The sequence below is a fragment of the Canis lupus genome, chromosome 26 (assembly GCF_003254725.2).
Source record: "Canis lupus dingo isolate Sandy chromosome 26, ASM325472v2, whole genome shotgun sequence".
NCBI lineage: Eukaryota > Metazoa > Chordata > Mammalia > Carnivora > Canidae > Canis > Canis lupus.
In genome coordinates, this window is record NC_064268.1 from 27111783 (window position 1) to 27136520 (window position 24738).

At 55.2% G+C, this 24738-nt stretch overlaps 1 protein-coding gene across 14 annotated transcripts; it reads left to right on the forward strand.

The window, feature by feature from the left end:
* The first annotated feature begins 786 nt into the window (after positions 1–786).
* Positions 787–16378, forward strand: RAB36 (RAB36, member RAS oncogene family). Of its 14 annotated transcripts, XR_007406262.1 has the most exons (13): positions 791–1020; positions 1725–1807; positions 4818–4909; positions 6497–6562; positions 6991–7092; positions 8889–8996; positions 9261–9325; positions 10866–10921; positions 11433–11510; positions 11822–11912; positions 13405–13502; positions 14020–14226; positions 14907–15043. XR_007406262.1 is itself a non-coding variant. In XM_049102025.1 (12 exons), the coding sequence occupies exons 1-12, from the start codon at positions 951–953 to the stop codon at positions 14161–14163; spliced, it is 1053 nt and encodes a 350-aa protein (XP_048957982.1). In that variant the 5' UTR covers positions 791–950; the 3' UTR covers positions 14164–16378. The 14 variants fall into 14 exon arrangements, 10 of the variants coding, with proteins under 10 accessions (XP_048957977.1, XP_048957982.1, XP_048957981.1 ...); XR_007406265.1 differs by lacking the exon at positions 14907–15043 and having other exon boundaries at positions 787–1020; positions 11826–11912; positions 14020–14068; XR_007406264.1 differs by lacking the exon at positions 14020–14226 and having other exon boundaries at positions 788–1020; positions 11826–11912; positions 13405–13524; positions 14907–14927.
* Positions 16379–24738: the final 8360 nt, after the last annotated feature.

The following is a 24738-nucleotide window of genomic DNA, read 5'->3' on the forward strand; positions in this document are numbered from 1 at the left end:
TCCCGGCCCCTCCTCCCGGCCGCCCTGCCCCGCCCGCCCCGCCCCCGGGGTCCCGGCCCCTCCTCCCGGCCGCCGTGCCCCGGCCGCCGTGCCCCTGCCCCCGCCCCCGGGGTCCCGGCCCCTCCTCCCGGCCGCCCTGCCCCCGCCCCCGGGGTCCCGGCCCCTCCTCCCGGCCGCCCTGCCCCGCCCCCGGGGTCTCGGCCCCTCCTCCCGGCCGCCCTGCCCCCGCCCCCGTGGTCCCGGTCCCTCCTCCCGGCCGCCCTGCCCCGCCCCCGGGGTCCCGGCTCCTCCCCCCGGCCGCCCTGCCCCGCCCCCGGGGTCCCGGCCCCTCCTCCCGGCCGCCCTGCCCCTGCCCCGCCCCCGGGGTCCCGGCCCCTCCTCCCGGCCGCCCTGCCCCTGCCCCCGCCCCCGGGGTCCCGGCCCCTCCTCCCGGCCGCCCTGCCCCTGCCCCCGCCCCCGGGGTCTCGGCCCCTCCTCCCGGCCGCCCTGCCCCCGCCCCCGTGGTCCCGGTCCCTCCTCCCGGCCGCCCTGCCCCGCCCCCGGGGTCTCGGCCCCTCCTCCCGGCCGCCCTGCCCCCGCCCCCGTGGTCCCGGTCCCTCCTCCCGGCCGCCCTGCCCCGCCCCCGGGGTCCCGGCTCCTCCCCCCGGCCGCCCTGCCCCGCCCCCGGGGTCCCGGCCCCTCCTCCCGGCCGCCCTGCCCCGGCCCCGCCTCCCAGCAGCTCTGCCTCCCCCACTGGAAGCCCGCTCCTCCCGCCCTCGTTACCATGGTGATCGCCCAGCGCGTGCGCAGTGTCCTGGAAGCTTCTGCAGCTCCCCCGAGACGCTCTGGTTGCTACAGTGACCTCTCCGTGGAACCGCGTGTGGACTCTCCGCTGTGAGCTCCGCCCAGAGCCCGTCCCTGACGCCAGAGATTCGTCAGACGCCCTCGGGTCCAGCGTGGTGCTGGTTGCTATGGTGATCGCGGCCACCGGCCCCGCCAGACAAGGTCGCGCAGCTCCTGGAGCCTTTGCAACCCCCGCGGGTGAGTCTGCCGCCCCCTGTCCCCCCCGGTCCTCTCCTGTGCAGGGGCGTCCCGGAGGCCCTGGTTGGGAGGGCTCCGCGTCCCCGCCCACCTCCCGCAGTACGAACCTGAACCCCGGGGCCTCCTTGCTCCCTGAGCGGCCGCCCTGGGCCGGGCCGCGTGGTCCAGAAGGGGAGCCGGGTCAGGTCGGGGAGGACGATGGGCCTGTGTAAGACCCCTCTAGCGGAGGGGGGAGGACAGGAGAGGACGCAGGGCTGTGGTGTGAGGGGCCAGGTGCTGGGCGCGGTGCAGGGGTGCAGAGAAATGCCTGCAAGTGTAACCTGAGGTCCCTGACCCACCCAGAGCCTTCGTCGCTTGGAGACTAGGAGCAGGGGACCACCTCAATTCTGCGTCCTCCACCTGGGCGGTGGTGATGCCCAGCTTGGCATTTGTGCCATGCCTCACTCACCCCGGTGATAAATTCAGAGAGGGGCCGCTCCTGGTTGGAGGAGCCCCCAAGCAGGGCCAGGAAAGCCTGGTCCCCCCCACCCCACCCCAGCCATACTGCCTGCAGATGGAAAGAGATGATCTCTGGTCAGTTTCCCTGTGGGAGAAGGGGGCGTGGACCAGTGTTTAAAGCTACTGAGACTAAGCATAAACTTAAGGATGAGTCCCCAGGGATTTATGTAGCTCCCTAACCCTCTTTTGCCTGGCTGGGTCCACAGGACACTCTGGAAGGATGAGGTCCTCGCTGACATCTTTGGGGCCGCCTGTGAGCCGGGACCGCATCATCACCAGCTTCCCTAAGGTAGAGAGAGTCGTTAGCCACCCCTTTAGGTGCATGCTGCTCTCCCAACACCATCTCCACATCCACATTCCCCACCTGCATTCACCACCAGAAACGAAGCAGGAGAATCGGGGAGGTCAGAGGTCAGTCCCTCTCTAACAAAGCCCAGAAACTCAGTAGACTTCTTCAGAAACAGGGAGACTTGGCACTGACTTGCCCGAGGTGGACCAGCTAGTTAAGGGTGACCCCAGGAGATGATGTGGCGTGGAGGTTAAAGGCACAGACTTGGCAGACAGTCCTGGGGCTGAATCCTGACTCTATCACTAAACTATGTGACTGTGGGCAAGTTACTCAACCTCTCAGCGCTGCTGGTACGTAAGGATAATTCCTCACTTTGGGTGTTTGGCTGTTGGTAAACAGGAGCTCCCTTACCCGAGTTGTGGTCACTGCCATTCTCATTGGTATTATTACTATTATCAAAGTAGCAGTCTAGTTTCCTGACACCAAATCCAGGGTCCTCCCTCCTTACCATGCTGCCTTCGCTTCCTGCTGAAAACACGAAGGTCTTTCATGCATATCAAAATCCAGTATTCATTGCATCAGGGGTTGCATTAGGTTGCAAATCAGTCCAACCCCTAGAGGAGGCCATGCGACAATATTTCCCACCTTTGTGTTGCCGCTGCCTTCTGATCCAGCCATTGAAGGCCAGGTAGTGGAGCAGTTTGTAAAGCACAAGATCAGACACAGTATAAAATGTCCTGGGGGGGGGGGGTGCTGCTTCAACAGCAAAATGCTATGTCCTGACCCAGACGGGAGGAAGAGTGAGGCTTCCCTTCAGGAGCAGATGTGTAATGAGACTCAAAGTCAATTAAGTAAAATGTGAGGAATGGAGCATACTTCCACTGGTGGAAAAAGGAGAGGGGAGAAGACAAATGCACGTGTTTGTTTATACGTGCCAGAAATCTCTCTGGAAGGACACAGAAGATCTTGCTGTCCGTGGTTGCCTCCATGTGACTTGGGACAGGGCATGGAGGGAAAAATCCTCTCCTTGGAATGACCTCTCTCTGTCCTTTGAATTCTGTGCCCAGGCTGGTACGGAGGAAGGAGGGGACTGCAGACTTCGGGTAATTTGGGCCTGTCTCACCTTTTCTTCCTCTGCACACCCAGAGAGAAACCTGTGGTGCCTCGGACCTGTGGACAATTCTCCCAGAAATTTCCATCCCAGGCAATTGCTTCCCTAGAGAGCTTCACCGTGGTCACCAGGGATGATAGACACTGATGTTTAGTGAGCCAAAAGGAAGGGAAGTATGATCGGCACAGAACGGTCCAGGTCTCACGGCGCAGAGGGCTCCATTTACAGAACAGATCAGCGAGGCACAGAGAGGCGGGGGGGGGGCGGGGGGGCTGCGGGGCGTCACACCTCTGGGCGTGGGAGAGCCAGGACTTGACCTGAGAGCCGGCCGGAGGCATCCACCGTGTTTTCACAGAGGGTGAGATTCTCCTCATCCTGTCTGTGGCAATTCATCATACATCGCGGGGCCACATCACTTCAGACCTGAGACATTCCTGGTCAGGTGGGGCAAGTCTCTCTCATTACTCTGTGCCTCAGTTTCCCTGTTTCTAGAATCAGCTCACACTTCTTGCCCAGTCCTCCTTGTTACATTTCTTCAGTGCATCCACAGTGGTGGGATGCCTCTAATGACCACGGTGGCCAGGCTGACACCCCCCCACCCCATCCCACCCCCCCGCACCCCATTTGAAACTGCCGTGAAAGTGGATGGGGGCGGGGAGAAGCAGCCTGCTTGCTCATGAGGTAGTGAGGAATGTGGGCTGTGGGCCGAGCTGCTCACCTCCCTTACCCATTTGCTCCTCCCCCCAACCACATGACTAGGTTATGAGTGTCCCCACTTTCGGGATGAGGAAACGGGCTCACTGAGATGCTGTGACTTTACCTTTTGTAAAGCTGCTTCCACTGTCCCTGCCGCCTTCATCCTGCCTGAAGTCGAGGGGACAGGTTCTCCAGGGCAGAGCCCACCTCCGTGCCCAGGAACTCCGAAGAAATGCTAAGGCTAGGAGGGAGGTGGAGCCCTTGCCACAGGGGAGCTGTGGGTCCCAGCAGTGCCCCAAAGGACATGGTGGGCAGCCTGGGGGGACCCTTGCCATATCACAGCAGGCCACACCAGCAGCTTCCACCAGCAGCTTCCAACGATGCCCCTCTCCCCACATCCTCACCACATGCCATCCTCAGCCTCTGCCAATCTGAGAGCAAAACATGACTGTCACCTTCAGTTTGTTTAATGTCATCTTTTCCGATGGTAAAATAAAGGGGCGTGCAACGTGTATCATGACATCTTAATAGCCACAAATATTTGTGCAGCACTTAGTGTATCCACTGATGGCTTTACAAGCATTATTTCATTTTATGCCCCCAGGCTTCTGGGGCCTTCTAGATTAGAGACATTAGACAGCTGCCTGGGATCACACAGCAGCTAAGGGGAGACATAGGTCTCCCTGACCCTGAGGGGGTGCTCTTCAATCTTGACCCGTTCTGCCTTCCAAGAAATGTGGAAGACCCAGAGAGCCCTCCGGGATATTTTCCTTGCACATAGATACACAGTTTTAAAGCAAACGTGGCATCCAAGATCCTAGAAGGCATGGAAGGATCTCGGTGCCGAAAGTGCCCTGATAACCCACCCCTCTTCTCGCCTGGAGAAGTCCAGAGAGGATAGGGACCTGCCACATGCCCACAGCAAGGGCACAGCTGCCCCAGGCAAGACCCAGCTCTCCGATTTGCCACCTGGGCCCTTTGGTCTGACCCCCACTGCTGCTCCTCAGGACTCACAAGACCTGGGAGTCTCGGGGCCACCGATGGGATAGAGGACGGGTGTGACAGAGGGGTCAGGGAAAACTGATGAGCTGGGCCGTAGGGAATGCTGGCAGGCAAGTCACCACTTTGCTGCCCTACTTGGTCATGGAGCTGCAGCTTTGTAGGATGAAGTGTCCATCTGTCCATCTGTCTGGCTTTTTCCAGTGGTACACCCCTGACGCCTGCCTGCAGCTCAAGGAGCACTTCCATGGGCAGGTCAGCACCACCTGCCAGCGCAGGAACACAGGGACTGTGGGGTGAGTGACCCCATAACCCAGGGGGCGCGGGATGTGGGGGGAGGCAGTAGGTAGGAATGAATGCATGGATGAATATATGAACGGGCGGATGAAACACTTACACATATGATGCCCGTAGAGCCCAGGATGGGCCTGGAGGCGACCGGGATCTTCACCTGGCTTTGCTGCTGTAGGGAATGTCTGCCATAGAGAACTGCTTCCCCTTTTCTCAAGAAGTCCTGCATGTGACTTCTCAGCCTGAGGTCCTTGGCATATGTCTGCTTTCTCCATCTGGAATGTCTTTCCTACCCTTCAGCTCACAGTATAGTGTTAGGGGGCTCCCCACCCCCATCCCCGCCCCCCAGCCTGGGCTGGGTACCCCTCCTGTGTGCTTCTTGGTCCCAAGCACTTATCTCACAGACTTGAGAGTTTGCCTCTAGATTCAGCACTAGACCTAGCCTGTGAGGGCGAGGGCTGTGTCTGTTCTGCTCCCGCCTCAGCAGCCCCAGCACCTGGCACCACCTAGCCCTGCTGGCTTTGGAAGTTTGCAGCAGTTACTCCCTCCCTTAACACACAGGTACCAGGGCCTGCTTTGCCTCTCCTCCTGAAGAGCTCATGGTCTGCTCAGGTAGTCAGTGGGGCTCACAGGTGTCATACAGGTGTGGTGAGGTGGCCGTGGAAGCCCAGCTCTGAGTTCCCAGATAGCACAGACTGAGGCCGGGCTCAGGTCAGAATGTCCACGGCAGCCATGGTCACAGGATGAGAGCAATGGCCACCAGTTAGGGTGGTATGTCATGTAGATGACCTCTCTGACACCCTTCACAACAGCTCTGGGAGGTGAGAAACTGAGGCACAGTGGGTACCCCCATAATACCTCAGCAGTACCTTTACTCCTTCATCTGGGAAGCTGGAGTTAGGGCCATCCTGCTCCAGAACCAGAGGCCACCTGGGAGCAGAGAAGGCACAGCCTCTGTGTCCCCAGACATGGCCAGGGGAGCTGTATCAGGTCCCCGGGTAACACAGGTGCCTTCTTGCTGTCTGCAGGCAGAGGAAGTACTTGGTCCAATGTCTGAGCTCCTTCCGCATGAGCTGCCAGGCAGTTAGTGACAGTAGTGTCCCGGTCAGGGAGTACCTGCTTGCCAAAGCAGGAGCCCTTGCAGCCCCAGGCATGGGTAGGAAGGTGCGGGGGCTCTGCCCCCAGTGCCTGTAGGCCCTGCCCACAGCACTGTGTCTGGTCCTCACACGTCCAGGCTCCTCACTGTGCCACAGCTCCCATATAGCCCCACCTGGGACTCCTCCCTCTAGTCTGTCAGCCCAAGACTCAGCCTCCCTTCGTGCCCAATTCTTATCCTCACCACTTGGGCCCAGTAGGGTCAATGGTACAGCCCCTGAGAGAGTAGAGTCCCGAGAACAAATACAGGCCTTCTGCCCTCTCCTGTGAGTGCCAGGGATGGGGACACACATCCCAGAGTGTCTCAGCAGGTGGCCTGTTCCCTGTTAAGGACTGACACGTGGCTCACGAGTGGGGAGCTCGGGGAAGGAAGGGCCCGTATGTGTGAAGATGCTCTGTGGCCACGCTCGCACGCAACACAGCCATATCCCTCACAGGCTCCGACTCTCCAAGGTGGTTGTTGTTGGCGATCTCTACGTGGGCAAGACCAGCCTCATCCACAGGTGCGCCTGCTGCCCACACCTCCCAGCACTAGTTGTCACGCTTTTCCCTGGAAGACCAAAATGACACTGTCGTCATCAAAACTGTGTGGTTGCTGGGTGCCATACCTCGGAGGGGGTACAAGGAATCAGGGAGATCCAGGTTGGGTGGAGGGTGCAGGGTCCCAGGACCCTGGCATTCATGACACCATCCCCTGGGACCATGGGCTCATGCCTCACTGGCCCTGACCTGCAGCATTTGCCATCTGGGCTGCTGCAGCCCCCTTCCCCCCCAGCAGTTCTTATCAGCAGCTCCGTCTGTCTACTGTTTCCCTCTGTGGACCATCATCTCCTATTCCCTGTGGGTGCACTTCCCATTGCCTGCAGACTTTGACTGTCATGAGCGAAGCTTCCACACACAGCCTCTCTGATGACTTCCTCAACTCCCACAGGTTTTGCAAGAATGTCTTTGACCGTGACTACAAGGCCACCATCGGGGTGGACTTTGAAATCGAGCGCTTCGAGATCGCTGGGATTCCCTACAGCCTGCAGATGTAAGTGGTCATTGTGTGGCTCATGAGTGGGCTTTGTCAGGGGAGAGCCATGGGGAAAGCCTTGGTGAGCTCCTTGACTGTGCCCTGTGGTGCTCAGTGAGGACCTGTCTAGATAAACAGGAATGGTTGTATGAAACTGGGCTGCACCAGTTCCCAGAGGCCTGTGTACTCCCTCAGTCCCCATGGGTGTCTCACGTTGGTCATCAGACCTGGGAAAGTCCTCACAGCCCAATGTGCCCACCCATCCTCATCCTACCCTGACTCCCACCCCTCATGTTCTGGCTCCGGGTCCCCACCCCTAGCTTGCCTGGTGCTCAGTGATCCCCCCACCAGGCCAGCAGGGTGGCGTCTGGCCAGTCACTTCAGACCTCTGAGCATCTGTTCGCATCTGGAAAACGGAGCCCAAAGCAGTCCCTGCCTGCCGGACTCTGGTGGAGGCCCCCTAGTCCACGCACCTTCCTCCGGCTTGATGTTTCCCCACTCCTCCTCACCCCTCTGTCTGCACTCCACTCCCGTTTCTCTCCCTCTGTCTGCTTCCCTGCAGACCCCATGTCTCTGCATCTCGGTGGCCCCATTGGTTTCAGTCCCTCCCCTGTTTCCCTCAGAACAGCCCAGAGTCTGTTCCCCAGAGCTCTGGACCTTGCCTTCCCTCTCCTCTGGCACCTGGAGGATGCTGCAGGTCTGTGTGTCACCAGCTGTACCCTCTCCTGTGTGACTTTCTCCCCCCTCCAGTCTCTCCTGTGTGGCTCCTTCCCCTTCCTAGGCTCCCCACCCAGCTGCCCCTACACCACTGTGGCCTGCTGCCTCGGTCCTGGTCCCCTTCTTTCTCTCTCCCTAGGAGTCACACCTGCTTCTCTGGTTTCATCCTCAATCCTCTATGCCCTGCCTGGGCTTAGCCTGGAGATCTAGGGTCATCGAGATGGAGCTCTCCCTCTCGTGGACCTCAGCTCCTAACTCTGCCCGCTTCTCTGAGGACAGCCCCAGTGCAATCCTAGAGCCAGATGGCACCACCGCATCCTGCCCAAGGGAGAGTATGGGGCCAGACCAGAGCAGAAGAGGCTGTGAAAATGCAGGGCTGGGGACCCAGGGGCTCTGGAGCCAGGAGAGCTGAAGAGCACAGAGCTGATGGGACAGCCCAGGTGGGGCCAGGCAGAGAACAGCCTGTGCTGGGCTCCCCTTTGTGGCCACCGGCTGTATTGACTAGAGTAGAGACGCAGTCCTGGCTCAACTTCTCATTGTCCCTACTGGGGACACTGCCAGCCATCCCACTGGCCCCACCTCCAGGCCACCCTCCCTGATTCCCACCCAGAGTCATCTTCAGAAACGAAAGACGTTATGAATGAATTAACAGAAGAACAGTGCCAAAAGGTTCTGCATCATGCTGAATCACTTGAAAAAATTTCAGACCGTTGAGATCTTATTCATGGCTTATCTACTTTTCCATTTACAGAAGAAAGTTAAATTTTCATCTGCTATTTTTAAAAAGGGATGGGTTTTCAGAGTCAGTCCTGTGTATTGACCGCCTGCCTGGTTCTAATATTTTATTTTATTTTATCTTATCTTATATCATCTTATCTCGTCTCTCATGAATAAATAAATAAAATTTTTTTTAAAATAAAAAATAAAAATAAATAAACCAGAGCAAGTAGATCTCAGTATGTGTCTCCCCCCGTCCTATACTGTGCCGATGGCAGACCTTGTTAATTTTTTTTTTAAGATTTTATTTATATATTCATGAGAGACAGAGAGACACTCCCAGGTCCCACCCAGGGACCTGAGCATCCCCTCTGCTGCAGGGCCAAACGTGAAGCCATGGGCCAGCCACACACGAGCAAGTGGCAGAGCCTAGAATCCCAGGGCCATTCACCAGGCCACGTCTGCAGGTGGACTTCCACATCTTCAGAGTGAGCACATCAGGGGCATACTCTCTTTTTTAATGGCACAGACTAAAGGGACTGAGCTACAACTCCATTCATCTAGACAGAGGAACTAGGTCAGGCCCCTCCCCCAGGGGCATGTGACTCCAGCTAGGGAATTCCCCCCTGGGGCCCCATGTGAAGGAATCCCAAAGAATTGCAGGGCGGGGACCACTAGCTGGTGGTTTAGAGCACTGCAGTTGCTTCATCTGCCACCTCTTTCTTTCCCTTTCTGTCTTTGCCACCACACAGCTGGGACACCGCAGGGCAGGAGAAGTTCAAGTGCATCGCATCTGCCTACTACCGGGGTGCCCAGGGTGAGCATCCGGGTGATGGCAATGGTGGGGCCCTCAGCCACGTATGGCAGTAGGCTCCCACTGGGCTCATACCAAGTCCAGGTCCTCCGCCCAGGCACCAAATCTGCCCTCCAAGAACCACTGAGAAAATCCCCAGCCAGCCCTTGGGGATGAGGAGACTGCTTTCCAGCCAGCTGGGCCTGGGGTTGGCCTCAGCAGTCACATCCTGCAGGGACCCTGTGCTGGTGGGTGCTCGCTTTGGGGTCTCAGCCACAGTTTCAGCTCAGTAGGATGCTTACAGGGGGAGGCACATGTCCAGAAACCCCAGAAAAGAGCAGAGTTGACTCCTGGAGGAGGTGCGGGGAGGCAAGGCTGGAGGGGAAGAGTGGAAGGGCCACAGGAGGACTGCACCTGCTGGTGGGGGGCGGGGGGCAGGTAATGGGCAGGCCTCTCAGGCAACAGGCGACAGCATAAGATCCCCACTTCAACACTAGCTTCCTGGGGGTTTCAGTGGAAAACCATTCACGGTATCCAAAACCAGGCTCAAGTTATGAGACCCAGTTATGTCTACTTGATGCTGGTGTAAAGAAATCACAACATCGCTATTGGAGATTTGAAAAATGCAAAACCAGGAAACCGTGATCACCTTGGTTACAGTCAGAGTTCCAGCTGTGGCTTGTCTTCTCAGGGAAGACATCCCCTGAGGAGGAGGTGTCAGGCACTGGGCGTACCCCTGAGAACAGCAGCCCAGCCCACCACCATCACCATGTTCTATAGCCTTCCTTGCTTCATCCCCCTCTGCCTCAGGGGGCCTCCTGCAGCTTCAGGCAAGATGCAGAGGAAGGCTCTAGCTGGCCCTGATCACATCCCCAGGCCCAGTAGAGAGCAGGCCTTGCTGGAATGTTCTCTACGTAGGACTCCCCTCAGGACACCAGGGGACCCTGAACACCCTGAACACCATGGGGCCTGGGCAGGATCAGTGATGAGAACCACCCTGCTCCTCAGAAACGGTTCCCCTAAAGCTGCTTGTCTGTTGCTATTGTCCTCAGAGCCATAGATGCCATTGATCGAAAGTCCTGCATCAGGCCCTAGATCAAGAGCTTATAAAATAGCTGTTCTTGCTTAAACCTCACAGCACCCCTGAGAGCCTGAGGTATCGTTCTCACCACTTCACAGATGGAAAAACTGAGGCTCTCAGCAGTTAAGGCCCTCACCTGAGCTCCCTTAGCTGTAAGTAGCAGAGAGGAGATTTGAACACAGGAGCCCATGAGCTCATCTTGCCTCCCTGGATACCCCCTCGAGCTGGGCCTCTGGGTATGGGTTGGAGAGGGCGGTGGGTTGGTAGATCGCAAGGGGGCGCCATGTGGTGTCTCCTTCGCAGCCTTCATAGTGAGGACCTGGGCTGACTGCCTGGGGGGCCATCCCAGCAATTCTGCGGAGTCCGGCTCCTCTCTGGGTTTCTCTTGGGGAGCAGGGAGCTGCCTGAGGGGAGCCCCTCCTTGTACACCGTGTTTGTCTCACCTGTTGCTGACCAGCTCTTGGCTTCTCCCCGTGTGTACAGTGATCATCACAGCCTTCGACCTCACTGACGTGCAGACTCTGGAGCACACCAGGCAAGTCTGGGACTCTGCAGTCCCTATGGTTCCTTTGGGTTCAGGAATGCCCATGAGCTGGGCCCCCAGTGGGGGATGCAAGGGACCAGACTCGCTGGTGAGAACTGACCGCCCACAGGCCACTTACTGCCTCCTCGCCACATTATCCCTTAAGATTTGCCCCCATCTGCTGAAGGCAGGGCCAGCTCAGGGTTTGCAGCCAGCCCAGGCTGACAGGGGCCGGGCTCAGAAGGGCCTGCCTTTGCTTTAAAGCTCTGCTGTCACCATCTTGAGAGCTTTAGTGATTGTTGGATGAGGGGCCTCCCATTTTCACTTTGCTCTGGGTCCTGCAAATTATGTGTAACCAGTCCTCTTGTCTTGGCTGGAGACCTGGTAACATGACCAGCGCCCCGCTCAGCCAGCCGGGGTCTGGGTACCTTCCCTGCGACTCGTGGCTCAGTGCTCCCAGTGCGCCCCCAGACCTCTCTAGGTGGATGGATGCCATCTCTCAGCCTGTCTTCCCTCTGTGCAGGCAGTGGCTGGAGGATGCACTCAGGGAGAACGAGCCGGGCTCCTGCTTCGTGTTCCTCGTTGGAACGAAGAAGGACCTTCTGGTGAGCACAGCAGAGTGAGAAGCTCTGGAGGGCCCTCCGGAGAATGCAGCTGCTTTCAGCCCAAGCTTGGGGAATGGAGGGTGGCATTGATGTGCCTAGATGGGAATTTGAAGACCAGGAGCTAAAAGTTAGGGGCACCTGAGTTTCCTTTGCTGGTCTCATTGGAGAGGGATCAGCAGGATGTAACCCCTGGGGAAGTGTACCCTGGCCCATGCACCTGCCCATCCCAGGGTGAGATGGGGAGGTGGAGGCAGAGGGGGAAGCTCTCCCCCACACACACACAGGAGGGTCAGGAGGGCTGCTTCTCCCAGTCAGGGGCTGCATGTAAGCAGGCAGAGGTGGAGGCTGTGCGCCTGGCCAACGAGATGCAGGCTGAGTACTGGTCGGTGTCAGCGAAGACAGGTGAGTGGGTGCGGGGCTATCGCCCCAGAGGGTGCAAGAAGTCTCCTTCCGTGGCTCTGTGGTATGCTCAGGTCACGGCCAGCTGTGCTGGTGATCACACAGGGCCTTCCACTGCCTGAGAGGAGGTCTCCTCGACTCTAGAGGGAGACCCGTGGGCATCAGGAATAGGGACACCTGGCCCTGTGCGCGTGTTCTCTAATGCATCCCCTCCCTCTGTGAGGCAGATCCATTTTATCCCTGCAAGGTCACGTCCAGGGTCACAGGGAGGAAGCAGCAGGGCTGGAATTGGAATACAGCCCTCACCTGTAACCACTATACCATCCTGCCCCCCACCTAAGAGGCACCTCCTGGCACATAGAAGGGCCCAGTAACTGGGGCTCCCATGTCTTTCCCGGATGTCATCGTGGAAGACACTGCAACATTGCTCATGGCCCCCTGGCCCTCACCCACATCCCAAGTCTGTCCTCCAGGCACACGGGACCCCCAGCCCCTGAGCCGGCTTTACCCACAGGCCCCTGCTTACTCCAGCCCAGGCTAGATGCCTAATGTCTCAGCCTTGGTGTCCTCATCTGGGAAATGGGGTGATGCCGTCCATCTCATTTCATCTTTCTTGCAAAAAATGTGTTTTAAATTACAGAAGCCATATGTTTTCACTGAGGAAAAATTAGAAAACACAGAGAAGCAAAGGACAGGTTGTTGGGGGTGGTAGTGGTGAAATGAAATACCATGCAGTAACTGGCTCATAGAAGGCCCCAGCAGCTCAGGGGACTCAGGAATTATGCCTTGAAGTCCTTGCTCCAGGTGAGAGGCTGTAATAGACATCTGGTCAGGGATGGCGAGGCAAGGATGAGAGTACTAAGGGTGGGTACCACATGGTGGGGTGGGGAGGGAGCACAACCTCCAGCCCAACCCAGTTCCCTCTGCTCCTTCATGACAGCATCCCCTGTACCCTCTGATAACTACCTCCCCTTAGAGATTCACTGAGAATTCCCTATGGGCCAAGCAGGATTGCCCTGTGCAGTTGTATAGGTTGTCAGCTACACAAGGCCAGCACACATGGTGGGGGCCAGAACCTAGCTCTGTGCCCAGATGGGTGGCCTTCTCTGCCTGAAGGAAGTCTATATGGAAGTTGACCCCCCCATTAATCCTCATAGCTGTCCACTCGACAGGTGCTCAAAAGTGACAGGAAAAGCAGACACCCTTCTGATCTCCACGCATCCCAGTGGCAGGCCCAGAGGAGATACTCAGTGGTGATTAGTTGGAAGAGTAGATGCTGGGAAACCAAGGCTCAGAGATTTGAGGTTGCTGCCGGAGCAGGGGCCCCAGGGCCCCAGAGGTGGGAAGCCAGGCCGGCCAGCACCATCCCTTGCCCTGTGCCACCCCAGGCAGCTCCACAGGTGGGCCACCCTGGCTCCCATACCCCCTGGCTCCAAAATTCGCCCGTGAGTAAGGGCCGAGGTAATGGGGTCAGGGCTGTCTCTTGGGCCCACAGGGGAGAACGTGAAGGCGTTCTTCAGCCGTGTAGCTGCCCTGGCATTCGAGCAGTCGGTTCTGCAAGACTTGGAGAGGAGGAGCAGCACCCGGGCCCAGGTCGGCGACGGAGACCTCATCCGTGCGTATAGACAGTGGGGCCAAAGCTGGGAAGCAGGCTAGCAGCCTAAAATCCATGTCTACCATCCTCCCATCCCAAGAGGCCACCCCCTTAACTTGTCCCCTTGAGCTGTCCTCTCGGGGGTACCATCTTTGCCATTACTCTGACATCAAGTCCTCAGTCTCCCTGACCCTGCCGCCAGCTCAGACTTGCTCCCTGGCTCTCCCTGCCCTCAGGAGCTTCTTCACGAGCCAGGCTGGCGTCCCTGGCTGTGTGGATGTGTTCTGGCTTTGGCCTTCCCAGTCTGAGTCTTTCCCCATGCTGTTCCACCATCTGGAATACATCCTCGGCCTCTCGGCCAATGCCAGGTCACCAAGGCCTTGCTTGAGAGGCCTGGGGGTCAAGCTCAGCTCTGCCCAGCAGTCACGAGTGGGTGCCAGTGGCAGGGGAGGGTGGCTGCTCCGTGTTAGCTGCAGGCACTTAGTTGATGCCAGGCGACTTCTCCCATCCTTACAGGAATGGAGGAGAGTCCACCCGAGACCCAGGAGAGCACGCCGTCCTCCAGCCTGGGTTGCTGTTAGCTGGGGCCTCCATCAGAAGCCTCTACTCCCCGCACACACATGGGCAGTGCCTCCCATGACTGTGGATGGGGTGACATGAAGCCATCCGTAGCTGCCCACCCACCATGCTGAGCCCCAGAGCTCAGCAACTTCTCTTTAGCAGGTTGGGAGCCAGGAAAGGGTGGCACTGGCTGCCCAGGAGCCCCCCTTCACTGCCCCACTGGTGGGCGCACAGTGGTGACCGTCTGGAAGGCCAGTTCCACCCAGATAGTCACCAGACATTCCCCCCTGGCCTTGAGAGGCCTCAGGAGTGCAGACACGAGACACTTGTGTCCCACAGCCTGCATCTCTCAGTCTTGGCACACATTAGCTGCCCACACAGGCCCTCTGACCACTTTGCCGGGCTGGCCTCAGGATCCTTCTCTTCTCAGTGGTCTAGGCAAGTCTTTTCTGTTATTAGCAGGACTTGCAGTTCTCAGTCCCAGAGCCCCAGGCCTCACTGTCCACTGTCCCTCTGCCACAGACTTGTGGGATCCCGGGTCAGCCTTGCCCCTCCGGAGGAGGATGGACAAGAGGGTCTCTCAGGCCCCTTCTGGCCCAGGGGTCAGCTTTGGCTCCTCTTTGATCCTTGTCCTGTTGGTCAGTGGGTGAGGATGGGCAGAAAAGGCCATCATGCCCCTCTGGCCCACCTGGACAATGAATTTCCCCAGCTGCCCCTGGGGTACAGTACTGCTGCATCCCTTGTGCATGGCGCTGCCCTGCTGTTACTGGCAGTTGTCACGCAGACACTGTTGGGCTGGTATCTGTGGTTGCCCCCACCGCCCCTCTCTCTGGTCTCCACAGGAAAGGGCCTGGAGAACAAGAAACTCTGCGTGCCTGCCTCTCAGGACCTTTGTGGTGGCCTCCTTGACTCTTTGGAGGACATCGGAGGCCCTCCGGAGTCTGGCAAGCTCCTCATCGACACCTCTCCATCCTGCACATCCAGGACAGGCAGGCACAACCCAGGCATGCCCTCCCTAGTGCCCACTCTCTCTCTGCCCTCAGGTTGCTCTTCTATGGGGGCTTTAACTACCCGCACCTGCCCCTGGCTGGGTGCCCACTCCTCCCCACCCATCCCATCCCACAAGCAGGTGGGCACATCTGGGCATATCCTGCCTGCTTCTCATAAATGGCGAGCATTTTGCCAACAGCTGTTCTGGTCAGTGCCCCGAACAGTACCCCATACGGTGCTGGGCACACTGTGGGTGCCCGCTGCATATTCACTGGCTGGCAGCAATTGCTAAATGCTGGTTGGGGAAGGACACATCTTTTTCTGTTCAGTCTCCCTTCACCACATTTTAGCTGTTGTTTACAGATAAAAACAAAAACAAAAAAACAAAAAAAAACAAAAAAAAAACACCTCTTTATATAAATCACTGTTAAAGGAATTATGTACATGAGAATTGTAATCCAAAATAAGACACTACGAGGTTTTGTATACAGTGTGAAAGTCCCCTTCCTGTCCTTGGAAGTAAGTGCTGCTAACAACTGTAAGAGTCCTTCCAGACTATTCCTCTGCAGCACAACCATGTTTGTTGGCTCATTTGCTGTTTGAGCAGAATGGTCTTTCCCCGCACATGCTGCCCAGCCGCAGCCTGCAGGAGCCTGCAGGAGCCCTCCCTCCACACGGAGCCTACTTGTTCCTTTAGCAACTGCCGGTTTTCCTTCAGGGGATGGACCAGAGTCCAAGTGCCCTGCCCCCCAAGCGGCACATTAGGCTTCTGTCCAGCTTCCAGCCTTTACCAAAGGTACTGCAGAAACTGTCCTTGGAGTTGTGACTTTGAATACTCAGGATTCCCAAAGACAACGTGCTGGCCCTGCTGCGGATGGGGGCCCCAGCTTGGTCCATTAGACACAGTCATGGGGGGTCAGGGGGCAGGCTGCATTAGGACCAGGTTTGTGGCACACAACAGAAAGTGTCATGGGATGGAGGAGCCTGGCCACAGAGAGCTGGCACTCTCCAATGGCTCTCTTCCCCTCACCCCTCTAGGCCTTGGGATTGGGGTGGGGGGCTGATAAGGAGGTCCTGTTACTAGCTCCTGAGCACCCATTCTCTACAAATAGCCCTTTATTAAACTCCCCCCCCCCCCCCCCCCGTTAGGACACCTGGGTGGCTCAGTGTTTGGTTCTGGTCACGATCCCGAGTCCCAGGATTGAGTCCCGCATCGGGCTCCCTGCATGGAGCCCGCTTCTCCCTCTGCCTGTGTCTCTGGCCCTCTCTCTCGCTGTGTCTCTCATGAATAAATAGTTAAAATGTAAAAACAAAAACAAAAACACACACCTCTCCCCATGTTGTCTGCTGTGCATGTTTAGTTGTTTCCCACTGGTTGATACGGAGTCTTCTGTCAGAATCGACGAGTTAGTGAAGACATTCTCTTCAAACACCTCAAAACTGGGCTGTGGTTTCTGGTGCAGAGACCCAGGATCACATGCAAATGGTTCAGAAAAGGTTTGTCCCACAGCCCTTTGTCTCTGCCAAGCAGCCTTGTCCTTGGGACATTGTGTCCCTTACATGTCTATCCCCGCAGCCAGGGGGTCCCAGTGCCCTGTCACCCAGGGTTATGACCCCAAAAATGGTTTATTTGCATGGACCCAACCACACCCAGCCCTCCTCAGGGTCCCCAGTAGAGCCAGGAAATGAGCTAATCAATCCCTTCCTCTGTTCCCTGGGCCCCCACAATTTCAGTCAGTCCCCTAGCCCTACAGCCACATGACCTGCGATGAAGATTCCCCAGTGACCCAGAGTGGGGCGCTTGCTCCCAGTCCCTTAATCTTGTGCCCTGCGCCCATAGATTGGTGGGCAGAGGGAGGCCAAGGATCCATTCAACCCCCACCTCAGCTGTGGGGGTAGGATGGGAGCCACCCCCAGATGGATCTCAATCTCTAGAGAGACTCAAGGTTACACATAATCCAGGTAACTGGAACAGAGATGGACAGAGGATCACTTACATTCTCACCGATGAGATTTGGCATACCTAGGAAGGTTCAGAAGGAGTTCCAAGCCTACAGGGAGGACATGGTGACCGAGGAGGCCCAGAGCAGGGACCACGAGAAGGCATAGGGTGGGGGGAGTCTTCAGAAGAACCAGCACCCAACTCAGAGAGGGCCCTCCTCTTCTGAGGGAGAAGGGGCTCCTAAGGACTGGCGGGGTGGGGGCTGGGTCCACTGTTGCCCAAGAAGCTCAGGGCTTCAGGCGCTGCCCAGCAATGAGACACCCTCCCAACAGCTCCTGGGCTCCTCTGCCATCTGCTGTAGCCTCCCCATGTCACCTCCCATATGTCAGGCCTTCCCGCGAGGGAAGTTGATCGGCAGACGGGCCATGTGGCTGTCACACCGCCTCCACCTCTTTCCAGGCAGCCCAGATCCTTCCCAGCCTCCACCCCCACATCCAGACGCCTCCCCAGCATTCAGGGCCACCAGCCACCTGTCTGAGCCTGCACCCCAGCCCGCTGTGTGCAGGCTCTTTGCTCTGCTTGCTCCCCACCCTGTCTCCAGGGACACACGCTGGGTGTTCAGGCAAGCAAAGCAGTGCCAAGGCTCTCTCTGGCCCACATGTGGGTGGCACTGGCTGGCCTCTGAGCCTCTCTGACCACTGGAAGCCACAGCCTGGACCGTTTCACAGGCCATGCCTTCAGAAACAAGCACATCCTGTCCCAGCCCCTTCATTCACCATGAAGGCTGGAAATGGCAGCCAGGAACCCCCCACTGGGATTCCCTGCCTGTAGGGCTTTTATCAATAATTGATTCTGCAGAAGGGAGGTGGAATCACAGCTGGGGGGGGGGGGCGCTTGGGAGGAAAAGCTCACACACTCACTCATTCAGAACCCTTGGCCAAGGACGTCCTGCAGAAATCCCTGCTCCCCACTCCGGGCCTGAGGCTGGTGGCCTGGAGGAGGTGCCCAGCCAGTGACCATCCAACATAGCATGAGCGAGCAGACAAGAAAGCTGTATTGATCGTCCTTGTTTTCTGATCTTGCCTGCAGCTCCCTGGGGCTGACAGATGACAGAGGGTGATGACAGATGACAGATGGGGGCCTATGGCCTCATCCTGCTTGAAGAGATCCCTCCTCTGGCCTCCAGGCCCCAAAGTGGGTGGGGATAAGGGTACAGACAGGGGAAGGAATGAGCAGGAAAAGGCCCAGATATTGAGGTTGGTCTCAGGTAGAAAGGTCTTCAGGCAAACCCTGCTGTCTTTATAATGCCATATCTGACGATCTCGCCTGATGGCACAGTGGCTGGGAACACCAACTTGGGACTTGGGCAGTGCCACCGATTGCTGTGTGACTGAGGGGTCACTGTTCTTCTCTGAGCCCTTTTCTCTGCCTTCTGCCAGGATGATAGTCATGGAGCCCCTAGCCCCAGGCTGGGCAGCTGGCAGGGGGTGGGTGGATGGAAGCCACTCTTATGGGCAGTGCCACTGCGCCCACCCATGCAGTGCCTTTGCGTTAGCTAGAAAAAGGTACCCACGCACTTCCTTAAAGAGTTAAACATAGAGTTGCCATACGATCCAGAAATCCCATTCCTAGGAATATTCACCAAAGAATTGAAAACAAGGACTCAAACGAGTACATGCACACACATGTTCAGAGCAGCATTATTTATACTAGTCAAATGTCCACAACGGGTGAATGAGTAAACAGAACGTGGTCCACTGGTACAATGGAATATCATTCAGTCTTTAAAAGGAATGAAGTACTGACACACGCTACAACGTGGTTGAACCTTGAAAACCCTACACTATATGAAAGAAGCCAAATATATGACAAAAGGTCATATATTATTTGAATCCACGAATATGAAATGTCCAGAATAGGTAAATCTGTACAGACAGAAAGGAAATTAGTGGTTGTCAGGGGCTGGAAGGAGGGAAGAATGAGGAGCCACTGGTTAGTGGGTGTAGGGTTTCCTTTTGGGTTTTGGGGTGATGAGAAAAGTATATACGGGGTGGGGGCAGAGGGAGAGGGAGAGAGAGAATCCCAAGCAGGCTCCACACCCAGTGCAGAGCCTAACACAGGGTTCAGTCACATGACCCTGAGATCAGGATCTGAGCCAAGACCAAGAGTTAGACGTTCAATTGATGGAGCCACCCAGGTGCCCGGTGATGAAAATATTTTTGAACTAGATACAAGCTGTATGGTTGCACGACATTGTGAATATATTAAATCTCTCTGAACCGTCCGCTTCAAAATGGTTAATTTTGCCATGTGAATTTCACCTCAATTTAAAAATAGAACTTCTTGCTCAAGGCATTTGATATCATTATATTAGAAAACTGCTGTCATAAACGGATTTTGTGAGAAAAGACACCTTTTTACAATTGCTGTCATCATCAATATTCGTATCTATCAGGTCTAAGCTGGGAACCATGCCCCCTTTGATGTGTGCCCTTGTGCAGTGTACATCCTGCCTAACTGTAGCTGGCAGACCTGCTCAGGAAGTCCCCAAGGGCAGGGGTGGCCAGTCCATTTCACAACGAACAAATGGAAATTTCCTACTTTCACGTTAGTGGGGCCTTCTGACTTCTGAATGACACAAAGAACATAGGCTGTGGAGCTGGAAGATGGTCTCAAGCCTGCCCACACCTGAGGGCTGGGTGCTGTGCAAACTTGTCTTCATCTGAGGAGTCAGGTGAATCCCTGGGCTTATGGGAACATTAAAATAGATGCTAGAAAAACGCTCCTCCTTACTCCTTAGTGAGCAGGACCAGGGGCTGCTGCTTCCACCCAGGCTGGGGACCCAAGGGCTGACTTAGCTAATCCTCCATGATTTATGTTTTTTAATATAATGGATTTATTAAGATATAATTTACATACACACAATTCACTCATTTCAAGTGTATAATTGGATAGTTTTTAGCATATTCACAAAGTTGTGCAAAAATCACCACTGTCTAGTTCTAGGACATTTCTAAAAAGGAACACAATGACCTTTAACTGTCACTCCCCATTTCTCCTACTCCCTTATCCCTGGCAACCACCAACCTACTTTCTATTTCTGTAGATTAGCCTATTCTGGACATTTCATGTAAATAGAATCATACAATATGTGGACTTCTTTGATAGGCTTCTTTCACTTAGCAGAAGTTTTTCAAGGTTCACGCATGTTGTAGTATGGGCACTGCATTTCTTTTTTATGGACAAATAATGTTCCATTGTATGGATGCATCACATTCTGAGTAACAATTCATTCGCTGCTGGATGTTGGGTTGTTTCCACCATCAGTTTTAACACATTGGAAGTTCTACATTCTGTCTACAGAGGGGACTGTTGGGTCCCAGCCTCTTTCAGCAAAGGGAAAGGGCAGCCTTGGGGAGGGGTTTGCCAACATCTCCTTCTAGATTCAGGGATGGCTGAGGGTGCCTGAGAGAGAGAGAGTGTGTTTGTGTGTTTGATTTTTTTAAAACACCATAAATGTTTTGTGTGTGTTTGATTTTTAAATAAATTACAGAGCCACAGGATTGTATCCCAGAAAATGAAGGAAATTGAGGGGAGACATTACCAATAATCCTATTTCTCTGTCCCACTTCGGTTCTCAGATGAAAAAGAAAACCAGTATCTATTGGAAATGATGGAAATATCTGTTATCTGATTGTGGTGATGGCTTCACAGGTGTGTTACACATGTCTACACTCATCAAATTGCACACTTTGAATATGTACAGTTTATTGCACATCAATTAAGTCTGTAAACTTCAATAAAGCTGTAAAAATTTTTTTAAAATAACATCTATTTTTTTCATTACAAAAGATAGGCATTTCCATTATGAGACATTCAGAAAAGCATAATGATGAAGAAAATAAATGTAATTTGCTACTCAGGGCTTTGGAGCCCCTGGTGAAGTCCCCTCCACCTGCTGAACCCCTTGAAAGGGTCTGTGGGACCAGCATCAGCTTCCAGCCTGTGTGGCCAGGCCCTGGGGTCCACTTTGGCTCTGCTGGCCTCATGGTGCCAAACCCAAAGTTCTTCCACCTGAGGACTCAGCTGCCATTCACAGGGATCCTGCCCTCCTCATGCAGGATGCCTCCCTCGGGACTCGGGTCCCTGTCACTTCCCTGGCGAGTGCTTCTCGGTCTCTCTGCCTCTGTTTCCTTCCTAGTCCAGCTCCTAACCCTCCCTCACCTAGTCCCCCTGGGCAGCCGGGGAGAGTCTTCAGCCCTATGGCCATAAACACTAGCTGTTCACTAACAACACTCCCATTTCTATCCCTGACCTTGACGGTTCCTTGGTACCCCAGAACCAACCACTCTCTCTCCACTTGACTCCTCTCTGTACCTCCTCAGGTACCTGGAGCCTCCTCACATGGGGACTCCAGTTTCCCCATCATAATCAACAACCCACTGTCTACGTCATAGCTGGTCCTTCTTCCCTCCACATCCGATCCATCTTTAAGTCCAGAACCAACCTGGAACTTGACCCCCTCTCTCTGTTGCCTCGCTTCCCCCCTCATCTGGTTCTGGGTCACCAGCACCTTTCATCTGGGCCAGCAGCACAGCTCCTGTCCACTTACCCTGCTCCGGCCCCCTACCTCCCACCTGCCCACATAACAAATCTGAGCCAGTCCCTCCACAGCTTATGGCAGATACTGTGGCTATTTGAATTCAAATTCATTCAAGTTGAAGTAAACTAAATTGTATTTATTTATTTATTGTTAAAAGATTTTATTTTTAAGTAATTTCTACACCCAACATGGGGTTGGAGCCCACAACCCCAAGACCAAGAGTTGCATGCTCCACTGACTGAGCCAGCCAGGCTCCCCCAAACCAAGTTATATTTATTATTATTTTTAAAAGATTTTTTGGCAGCCCCAGTGGCGCAGCGGTTTGGCGCCGCCTGCAGCCTGGGGTGTGATCCTGGAGACCTGGGATCGAGTCCCACATCGGGCTCCCTGCATGGAGCCTGCTTCTCCCTCTGCCTGTGTCTCTGCCTCTCTCTTTCTGTGTCTATGAATAAATAAATAAAATCTTAAAAAAAAGATTTTATTTATTCATTCATGAGAGACAGAGAGAGAGAGACAGAGAGGCAGAGACACAGGCAGTGGGAAAGCAGGCTCCATGCTGGAAGCCTGACATAAGACTCGATCCTGGGTCCCCAGGATCAGGCCCTGGGCCAAAGGTGGCGCTAAACTGCTGAGCCAAAAAAAAATTTAAAAAAAAAAAAAAAAAAACTGCTGAGCCACCCAGGCTGCCCCCAAACCAAGTTTTAAATCAAAATAGGTATTTCCACGGGATGCGTGGGTGGCTCAGTGATTTAGAGTCTGCCTTCGGCTCAGGGCGTGATCCCAGGGTCCTCGGATTGAGTCCCATATTGGGCTCCCCACAGGGAGCTTGCTTCTCCCTCTGCCTATGTTTGCCTCTCTCTGTGTGTCTCTCACGAATGAATAAATAAAATCTTTTTTAAAAAATAGATTTTCCAGTTCTCAGGTGTAGTAACTACATCTTGAGTGCCCAGGAGTCTCATGAGGAAGCTAAATGGCTGCTGTATTGTTCAGTGCAGAGTGTAGAACATGTCCATCATGGTGGAGAGTTCTAGTCATGTGCAAGTTCAGAACCTTCCAGAGGCTTTTCTTTGCATTTAGAATACAACCCAAACTTCTTACAAACCTTCTTACAAGGCCCTGCCTTGCCTCTGATGTCACCTCCTGCCACCCATACCAGCTTCATCTCCTAACCCAACTGTGCCTCAAACACACCTAGAATTTTGAAAGTCTCCCTGTCTTTGCCTTTCTGCTCCTCATCCTTAGGACCAGCTCAGATATCACCTCTCCTGGCAGGCTATCCCCAGACCTCTGCCCCCTCCTGGATCCCTGCACAGCACACACACCCCTGCCATGCATGGCCTGGCTCTGCCTGACTTATCCCTTCCTCCCCCACTCATGTCCCATCTTTCTCTCTGGGTTGTGTTCTCCTCTGGGCCACACACGTCAGAGTCTTCTTTCAGCCAGCACTGGCTGAGCATCTACTATGTGCTGAGCACTGGGGAACATGACAGACAGATCCCCATCCTTGGGAGTTTAGATCTAGCTAGGGACAGATACCTAATGGGGGATTATGAGTGTTATGTATCTGGGCCCCATGTTTTTCTCATTCCTTCTTCTCCGGGGAAGGGAGGGATGATCAGAAAGCTCTACAGGAAAAGACTAGAGCCCCAGGGTGGGAGTGTTTTTCAGAAAGGACTGAGGATGAGAGGAGTGTCTTTGGGGCCAGAAGAAGCTATCTCATGGGGGCAGATAGCCACTATCCTCTGGTTTCTGAATTAATTTCACTCATGTGTACGATATTTGAGGTGGGGCCTGCAAACCAGAGAAAAGGGCACCTCACTGATGGATGAAACGCCCCACCCAAAGTATCCTTTTCTTTCCCAGATGATTAATGATAATGTTCCAGATGAACCCACAATTCCCTGTCCTGGAAGCAGAGGGGCTCCATCAGCAAGGCAAAAAAAAAAAAAAAAAAAAAAAAGCAGTATGTGCTTTTGGAATTCTCTCTGGAGACAGCCATAGAATGGGATTCTGGAAGCCTGCCTGACCAAACCCACTGTGTTGACCTGAGCAAGCCATGTGAGGGAGACAGTTAATATTGATCGCAAGCCGCTATTTGCCATACCCTGTAAGGTCAGGACTTTCGCCCATTATAAAGAAAAGGTTGCTGAAGCTGTGCAAATTGCTGGGATTACAGCGTCACCTGTCCAGCCCCAAAGTCAGGGCATCAACTCATTCTGTTTCTTCGCCTGCCAAACAGGGTTTACAAGGGGCCTTGTCTGCCTTGGGGGGGGGGGGATCTCAATGTAAAGGAGCTGGTTTAGAGGGGCCATGGGGCCTCAGGAGGGGAGAGAGCAGGAGGGTGGAGAGGCCTGCAGAGGGCGGCAGTGAGTTGTGCCTGGAAGTGTCTGGCCCACGGGGCCCAAGAGCTTTCCCTGGACACTCCCAGGGCACCTCCCAGAGCACTAATCTTAACAAGCAGTCAAGGAAGGAGCACCACATGCCATGTACTGGAGTGTGTTTCAGGTTTGCCCAACTGGGTGCTTTACACATGGTGCTCCCATTTTACATACAAGAGCCAAACTGGAGGCTCAGAGAAGGGAAGGGAACTGTCCAGGTCACAAAACCTGGAGTGGGTAAGACCTGAACGGGAGCCAGGCTGGCCTGGCTGATAGCCCTGGGCTCTGTTTCTTCTACATTAGATGCTGGGGCATCTGTTCCGGGTGGCACTGGACCTGGGGAGGGGGCCAAGATAACCCCTCACATTCACCAAGGGTCAACAGCCCTTGGAGACAGGTATCCTTGTTCCCGTTTCCAGGCCAAAGGAAACTGAGGCACAGAGGCAGAGGTGGTCAGGACTCAGGCCCAGTTCTTTGGTTGACTAATCCTGTTTCTTGTTTCTTCACTCAGCAGGCCGGTTTGGGTATTTTCACCTGGTGCCCACCAGACACGCTGAAGTGTGCTCTCTGCTGTGTGTCCAGGATCTCTGGGCTTCCCTGGGATACAAGAGATGATTTGGGTTCCCTGCCGGCCCTGGGCTGTCCTCTCTTCCCCCGGATCCTGAGGGTTCTGGTGGAGACTGGAGACCCCCTTAGGGGGGAGACTAAACCTAAGTTCCGAGTCAGGCAATCCGGGGGAAAAACCGAGGCTGGCCTCTGAA